The sequence below is a fragment of the Oryzias melastigma genome, unplaced genomic scaffold (genome assembly GCF_002922805.2).
Source record: "Oryzias melastigma strain HK-1 unplaced genomic scaffold, ASM292280v2 sc00557, whole genome shotgun sequence".
Classification (NCBI taxonomy): Eukaryota; Metazoa; Chordata; class Actinopteri; order Beloniformes; family Adrianichthyidae; genus Oryzias; species Oryzias melastigma.
The window spans coordinates 4,282-12,958 of NW_023417150.1; the positions used below are offsets into that span (position 1 = coordinate 4,282).

At 43.6% G+C, this 8,677-nt stretch overlaps 1 protein-coding gene across 1 annotated transcript; it reads left to right on the forward strand.

The window, feature by feature from the left end:
* The first annotated feature begins 455 nt into the window (after window positions 1-455).
* Window positions 456-5,834, forward strand: LOC112139641 (NLR family CARD domain-containing protein 3). Its single transcript, XM_036211104.1, has 5 exons — window positions 456-468; window positions 1,002-1,677; window positions 2,006-2,024; window positions 3,712-3,915; window positions 4,083-5,834. The coding sequence occupies exons 1-5, from the start codon at window positions 456-458 to the stop codon at window positions 5,832-5,834; spliced, it is 2,664 nt and encodes an 887-aa protein (XP_036066997.1).
* Window positions 5,835-8,677: the final 2,843 nt, after the last annotated feature.

Sequence of the window (8,677 nt, forward strand, 5' to 3'; positions counted from 1 at the left end):
AGAGCTCTACATCACAGAGGGAGGAACTGGAGAGCTGAATGAAGAACATGAGGTCAGACAGATTGAAGCAGCATCCAGGAAAGCAGACAGAGCAGAAACCAGCATCAGACAAGAAGAGCTCTTTCAACTCCCAGCTGGAAGACAAGAACCAATCAGAACCGTGATGACAAAGGGAGTGGCTGGCATCGGGAAAACAGTCTTAACACAGAAGTTCACTCTGGACTGGGCTGAAGGCAAAGCCAACCAGAACATCCACTTCATATTTCCATTCACTTTCAGAGAGCTGAATGTGCTGAAAGAGGAGAAGTTCAGCTTGGTGGAACTTGTTCATCACTTCTTCCCTGAAACCAAAGAAGCAGGAATCTGCAGCTTTGAAGACTTCCAGGTCATCTTCATCTTTGATGGTCTGGATGAGTGTCGACTTCCTCTGGACTTCCACAAGACTCGGATCCTAAATGACCCTAGAAAGTCCACCTCAGTGGGTGATCTGCTGACAAACCTCATCAGGGGGAACCTGCTTCCCTCTGCTCGCCTCTGGATAACCACACGACCTGCAGCAGCCAATCAGATCCCTCCTGGATATGTTGACATGGTGACAGAGGTCAGAGGGTTCAATGATCCACAGAAGGAGGAGTACTTCAGGAAGAGATTCAGAGATGAAGAGCAGGCCAGCAGGATCATCTCCCACATCAAGAGATCCCGAAGCCTCCACATCATGTGCCACATCCCAGTCTTCTGCTGGATCACTGCTACAGTTCTGGAGGATCTGCTGAAGAGCAGAGAGGGAGGAGAGCTGCCCAAGAGCCTGACTGAGATGTACATCCACTTCCTGGTGGTTCAGGCCAAAGTCAAGAAGGTCAAGTATGATGGAGGAGCTGAGACAGATCCTCACTGGAGTCCAGAGAGCAGGAAGATGATGGAGTCTCTGGGAAAACTGGCTTTTGAGCAGCTGCAGAAAGGAAACCTGATCTTCTATGAATCCGACCTGACAGAGTGTGGCATCGATATCAGAGCAGCCTCAGTGTACTCAGGAGTGTTCACACAGATCTTTAGAGAGGAGAGAGGCCTGTACCAGGACAAGGTGTTCTGCTTCATCCATTTGAGTGTTCAGGAGTTTCTGGCTGCTCTTCATGTCCACCTGACCTTCATCAACTCTGGACTCAACCTCATGGAGGAAGAACAACAGAAAAAGTCTTGGTTTTCTAAATTTTTTGAAAGCAGTCCAGTCCAGTTCTACCAGAGTGCTGTGAATACGGCCTTACAGAGTCCAAACGGACACCTGGACTTGTTCCTCCGCTTCCTCCTGGGTCTTTCACTGCAGACCAATCAGAGTCTCCTACGAGGTCTGATGACTCAGACAGGAAGTAGCTCACAGACCAATCAGGAAACAGTCCAGTTCATCAAGGAGAAGATCAGTGAGGATCTGTCTGCAGAGAAAAGCATCAACCTGTTCCACTGTCTGAATGAACTGAATGATGGTTCTCTAGTGGAGGAGATCCAACAGTTCCTGAGGTCAGGACGTCTCTCCACAGATGAACTGTCTCCTGCTCAGTGGTCTGCTCTGGTCTTCATCTTACTGTCATCAGAAGAAGATCTGGAAGTGTTTGACCTGCAGAAATACTCTCGTTCAGAGGAGGCTCTTCTGAGGCTGCTGCCAGTGATCAAAGCCTCCAACAAAGCTCTGTAAGAACTCTCATGAAAATCACCTTCAGTGAACAAATGAATTTGAGTGAAAAACAAAAGTTTCAATAACTGCTGTCTGTCTTTGTTTTCTTCAGACTGAGAGACTGTAATCTGTCAGAGAGAAGCTGTGCAGCTCTGTCTTCAGTTCTCAGCTCTCAGTCCTCCAGACTCAGAGATCTGGATCTGAGTTTCAACAAGCTGCAGGATTCAGGAGTGAAGCTTCTGTCTGCTGGACTGGAGAGTCCACACTGTAAACTGGAGAGTCTCAGGTCAGCTTTCATTCAACTGTTTTTCCAGGTTTTCTGTTTTTTGTCTTTCTCAGAAGAAAGTGTCAGATAGATGTCAGTAAAGAAGAAACTATAGATGCTAGAGTTAAAAACTGTTCTTTACCTGATAGTTACAAATGTTATCCTGGGTTTTTCACACCAGACTAAAAATGAGAACCTAAGTCCATCCAGGTGTAGATTTCTGGGATAAGTTCATGTTCTTTGTGTTCTTTGAAAGAAAACATGAATCAATCACAGAACTGCAGATTTAAAAGGACAAACAATTGCAGCTGCCCGATTAGCACTCTTGCCTCACAGCAAGAAGGCCCTGGTTCAAATCCCAGCTGGGGGATCTGAAACAGAAACACTAATGCGGACCTTTCTGTGTTGAGTTTGCATGTTCTCCCTGTTCATGCGTGGACTTTCTCCGGGGACTGCGGCCGTCCAAAAATATGTGTCATAGGTTTATTGGTGCTTCTAAATTGTCCCAAGGTGTGAAAGTGAGTGTGAATGTGTGTGTGATTGAGGCCCTGTGACAGACTGGTGACCTGTCCAGGGTGAACCCCGCCTTCGCCCATCAGCGGCCGGGATAGGCGCCGGCACCCCCGTGACCCCGGACGGGACAAAGCGGTCAGGAAAATGGATGGATGAATGAACTTCAGTTAGATCCTAAATTGGAAACATAAAGCAATAACACTGTGGTTGACAGGTTTCTCTCTCAATTTTTTTTTATCTGGTAAGAACTAAGAGATCAAATGTTGCAAGAAATAACTTTGATAATTTGGACAGTCTGAGGGGAACTCTCTCTTTTTGGTGGATTTTTAAAATAAATCATCTAGCTCTGATGTTACGGTCAAGTTTGTGAAACCACAAGTCTGGTTGAATTCACAGCTATCTGTGACCATTTACTGCAGAACATATATCTTGTGAAACTTTCAGAGAGAAATGCTTTGAGTGTGTTACATTAACCTACTGCCTTCATAATGTCTGCAGCCTGAAAACTATGAAGTTTCTGGAAACTTATTCTGAAACAGAAGTAGTTATTGATTGAAATTCTTCAAGGTTCTGATATGAACCAAAGTTTCCACTTTGAAAAGTGCTGCTTGAGCTTTGCATCAAAGACAGTATAAACACTTAAATGACTTTCTATAGACATGGACAGTATGTTAATATGACCCCCTGGTTGGAAGTTAAATCTAAACATTCAAGTGTAAAATGAAAATCAAATGATTCTGTATAACTTCAATTTTTACTTAAAAATAAATATGAATTTGTATATTTAAAATAATATAAACCAAAAGAATAGTAATTATGGATTAAAAGGAAACCACAAGGTTGCTGTAATAATGTTGACACTTTTTTAAGTTGAGTCTTTTTACTGTAAAGTTAATAGGAACTGACTTTTTGTGTAACATTCTAGCTGTGACTTTGTGAACTGATCTGACTCAAGTTAGTTTTATTTGAATCCTCCCAGCACAGACAGAATGGATCTGATGGTTCTGATTCTCCACAGAGTGGACCAGCAGAGCTCAGAGACTCCCAGTGGTCCGTCTGTCCAGCAGCATCAAACACAGCTGGACTCCATCTTTCTGGTCTGTACATGAACAACAACTGCTTTTCCATCATTCTGTCCACAGTCATCTCCATGCTGCACTTTGGAGACCAGTGGATTGTCAGTGTGTCCAACATGGAGCTGATGTTTGGCTCCATGACTTCACTCTGATTGGCTCATTCATCTAGAATTCTGTTGCAGCTGCTGGAGGACAACATTGTCACTTTTGTGAAGAAGGAGCTGAAGAAGATCCAGAAGCTTCTGAGTCAGAGGGAGGATGAGGAGGAGGATGAAGATGAAGAGCAGAGGAGCAGCAGAGAGTCACTGATGAAGATCACAGAGAACTTCCTGAGGAGAATGAAGCAGGAGGAGCTGGCTGATCGACTGCAGAGCAGTAAGAGGATTTCTCTGAAGGTTTCAGCTGCTGATAAATGAAGATTTACTGATGTCTCAACACATGGAACCACATGGATTCAAACCCTCATCATTCAGGCTGCAGAGAGTTTATTTACTCTGTTTGTTGTCTTCATTCAGGATCTGCTGCTGCAGTTTGTCGACATAAAGTCCAATCTGGTCTGAAGAAGAAGTTCCAGTGTGTGTTTGAGGGAATCACTAAAGCAGGAAACCCAACCCTTCTGAATGAGATCTACACAGAGCTCTACATCACAGAGGGAGGAACTGGAGAGCTGAATGAAGAACATGAGGTCAGACAGATTGAAGCAGCATCCAGGAAAGCAGACAGAGCAGAAACCAGCATCAGACAAGAAGAGCTCTTTCAACTCCCAGCTGGAAGACAAGAACCAATCAGAACCGTGATGACAAAGGGAGTGGCTGGCATCGGGAAAACAGTCTTAACACAGAAGTTCACTCTGGACTGGGCTGAAGGCAAAGCCAACCAGAACATCCACTTCACATTTCCATTCACTTTCAGAGAGCTGAATGTGCTGAAAGAGGAGAAGTTCAGCTTGGTGGAACTTGTTCATCACTTCTTCCCTGAAACCAAAGAAGCAGGAATCTGCAGCTTTGAAGACTTCCAGGTCATCTTCATCTTTGATGGTCTGGATGAGTGTCGACTTCCTCTGGACTTCCACAAGACTCGGATCCTAAATGACCCTAGAAAGTCCACCTCAGTGGGTGATCTGCTGACAAACCTCATCAGGGGGAACCTGCTTCCCTCTGCTCGCCTCTGGATAACCACACGACCTGCAGCAGCCAATCAGATCCCTCCTGGATATGTTGACATGGTGACAGAGGTCAGAGGGTTCAATGATCCACAGAAGGAGGAGTACTTCAGGAAGAGATTCAGAGATGAAGAGCAGGCCAGCAGGATCATCTCCCACATCAAGAGATCCCGAAGCCTCCACATCATGTGCCACATCCCAGTCTTCTGCTGGATCACTGCTACAGTTCTGGAGGATCTGCTGAAGAGCAGAGAGGGAGGAGAGCTGCCCAAGAGCCTGACTGAGATGTACATCCACTTCCTGGTGGTTCAGGCCAAAGTCAAGAAGGTCAAGTATGATGGAGGAGCTGAGACAGATCCTCACTGGAGTCCAGAGAGCAGGAAGATGATGGAGTCTCTGGGAAAACTGGCTTTTGAGCAGCTGCAGAAAGGAAACCTGATCTTCTATGAATCCGACCTGACAGAGTGTGGCATCGATATCAGAGCAGCCTCAGTGTACTCAGGAGTGTTCACACAGATCTTTAGAGAGGAGAGAGGCCTGTACCAGGACAAGGTGTTCTGCTTCATCCATCTGAGTGTTCAGGAGTTTCTGGCTGCTCTTCATGTCCACCTGACCTTCGTCAACTCTGGACTCAACATTATGAAACATAAGAGAGATTCCAAGATCTTTAAACTGAAACAAAGCAGTCCAGTTCAGTTCTATCAGAGTGCTGTGAATACGGCCTTACAGAGTCCAAATGGACACCTGGACTTGTTCCTCCGCTTCCTCCTGGGTCTTTCACTGGAGACCAATCAGAGTCTCCTACGAGGTCTGATGACTCAAACAGGAAGTAGCTCACAGACCAATCAGGAAACAGTCCAGTTCATCAAGAAGAAGATCAGTAAGAATCTGTCTGCAGAGAAAAGCATCAACCTGTTCCACTGTCTGAATGAACTGAATGATGGTTCTCTAGTGGAGGAGATCCAACAGTTCCTGAGTTCAGGACGTTTCTCCACAGATAAACTGTCTCCTGCTCAGTGGTCTGCTCTGGTCTTCATCTTACTGTCATCAGAAGAAGATCTGGAAGAGTTTGACCTGCAGAAATACTCTCGTTCAGAGGAGGCTCTTCTGAGGCTGCTGCCAGTGATCAAAGCCTCCAACAAAGCTCTGTAAGAACTCTCATGAAAATCACCTTCAGTGAACAAATGAATTTGAGTGAAAAACAAAAGTTTCAATAACTGCTGTCTGTCTTTGTTTTCTTCAGACTGAGAGACTGTAATCTGTCAGAGAGAAGCTGTGCAGCTCTGTCCTCAGTTCTCAGCTCTCAGTCCTCCAGACTCAGAGATCTGGATCTGAGTTTCAACAACCTGAAGGATTCAGTAGTGAAGCTTCTGTCTGCTGGACTGGAGAGTCTAAGCTGTAAACTGGAGATTCTCAGGTCAGCTTCATTCATCTATTTTTCCACGTTGTCTGTTTTTCTTTTTTTCAGAAGAAAATATCAGATAGATGTCAGTGAAGAAGAAACAATAGAGTACTGTGGCATATAATGTAAAAAAATCACAACAATCTGCTAGAGTTAAAAATCCTGTTTTTTCTTTACCTGATGGTTACAAATGTTATCCTGGGTTTTTCACACCAGACTAAAAATGAGAACCTAAGTCCATCCAGGTGTAGATTTCTGGGATAAGTTCATGTTCTCTGTGTTCTTTGAAAGAAAACATGAATCAATCACAGAACTGCAGATTTAAATGGACAAACAACTGCAGCACATATCTGACCCATAGAGCAGCAGCTCCTTATGAAAATGTGTGAGGAGGTCAAACTATGGTGGACTGACAGGTTTTTCCCACAGACCTGGTTCTGTTGCTTATTTACTGAGCTTGGATCAGCACCTGATCTTTCGGTTCATGTAGTTTTTAGGTCAGCTTTTGGTTCCCAGTCCGTATGCTTCTAAAGACAAAATCTTTGCTGGGTTAGATAGAAGAGCCTCTGCAGGTAGTTTTTATGCAAGACTGGGGGCGGTTCTAAAGGGTCAAAAGAAGCACTATGTTTATTGTTCCACTCAATAACTAAACTTAACGTTATTAAATTACAGTCAGGAAGAATGAAAATCATAAGCGAGTTTGTTCTGATGAACTCTACAAAAAAGTAAGTTTCTGATGAGATCAGTACACAACTTCAGTCATGAAGGCAAATTAATAAAGAAACTGAATAAGTTCTAGATGATTCCTCATCTGGACTACTTTAATATTTCCATCAGGAGATCAGTGGTCCAGGTTGTAAGAGTGTCTCAGTCTTCTGTTCTCTTGAATGATTAACTAGGTTCCCTCTGAGGACATTCCTCTGTGTGAATCAGTTTCCAATGTGAACCAGAGTCTGTGAGTCAGAAACTGGACTTTACTGGTTCAGCAGATGTGAAGTGTTAGCTGCAGTGAGGATGCAGTAGCTGCAGACCAAAGCATGAGGGAGGACCTCTGTCTTACAGCCCTCATACATGTCCTGCACTGCTCTCACATAGTTCTGTCACTCCAGACTTCCTCATACAATACCATAGTTCCTCTCTGGACAGTAGGGCTTACACAAACGATTATTTCAATAGTCGACTATAATCTCCGACTATTTTTTTTGATTAGTCGATTAATCGGTGCGTGCGGCAACTGAATGTAAAACACTCATCTTAACCATCATTATCTTTAAACTTGAGGTCTTTAAGCTATATTCTAACTAAAATAAACACAATAGTTTATTAATCTTTAATGAATCTGCAGGTTTTCTCCTTCATTCGTTTCTGGCATTAAAACAAGACTTAAATCAAATGAGGAAATCTGAATCAACAACAGAAAACTTATTAAAAGCCTGCAAGTATTTTTTTAAAGCTTTAATATGTATATTAATAAAACATGTACAAAGTATTTCAAAAGCTATTTGCAGATATAAACACACTCAAAATATTTGCTCACTGAGGCCCATTCATTAAAGCAAAACACTAATAACATCTTTGAACTCAAGATATTCCTATACATAAAAAACCTGAGGATGAGGATGTAAACAAAGTGCCTTGAGACATTGCATCTTAAATAAAAAGGGGGGGCATTTCTATTTTTAAAAAGGGATAAAAGCAGGAGATGTTAGAATGTACATCAGTTCTTTCATTCTTTCACTACATCTACTGCACATGCGCAGAACGATACTTCATATTTTCAGTTTGGGGGAGAACCCATTAATCTGAGTTACTTCTTTAATGTTGTGGTTGCTTTGCTGTTTGTTGTCAATTTTGTAACTTTAAGTTACATTTAATTGTAGCTTAATGCCGATAATGTGATGCTACACTTGTAAACTTAGCTCTGGACTTTTAGGTGAGCTCCTTCACTTCTGGGACTCGTAGTTTTAAATCGTTCCATAACTGCTGCAGATCCGTACCGACACACAGCCTCTCTGTCTGCGCAGTGAACGTTTCATAATCCACTCATCGAACTGAACGACGTGATCGTGGCGCAGAATATGAATAAAACCTTGGACGAGCGGTTCATTTCCAGTGTAAACTCATTATCCGCGCCATCCTCGCGGCGTTTGGTTAGAAGAGGGCAGATTATGAAACGTTCACTATGCAGACAGAAGCGCCGTAGACACGGATCTGCTGCAGATCTTCTGGTTCATCTCCAAACAGCGCAGTAATGACAGCCGCGGCAGCGCTTGTTGTGTTAGCGCCGATGTTAGCTTAGCTAGACGAAGCTCTCTGTTCAGCGTGATCAAACTCAGTCTCAACATGCTTCATCTTCAGGTGATCATTTATCGCCATCGTGCTCTCATGGAACACAAGTTCTGTCTTGTAGAAATTCAATTTGACACTTTTTCCTCTTTTATTTTTCTTATGTTTCCCACATTTTCGAGCTAGCGTGTTGTTATGAGCCTACCGGGGAACTTCCTATGACATCACTGCTGACCGGATTAGCACCACTGCACATGTGTGACAAAGAGAATGGCAGACCCGGCATTAGAACGCGCGAACAGTAGTT

Bases quoted from the DNA above. Each gene is read 5' to 3' on its own strand.
- LOC112139641 (XM_036211104.1), top strand. The intron at 3,916-4,082 runs GTTTCAGCTGCT...TCTGGTCTGAAG, and splicing joins GTAAGAGGATTTCTCTGAAG to AAGAAGTTCCAGTGTGTGTT.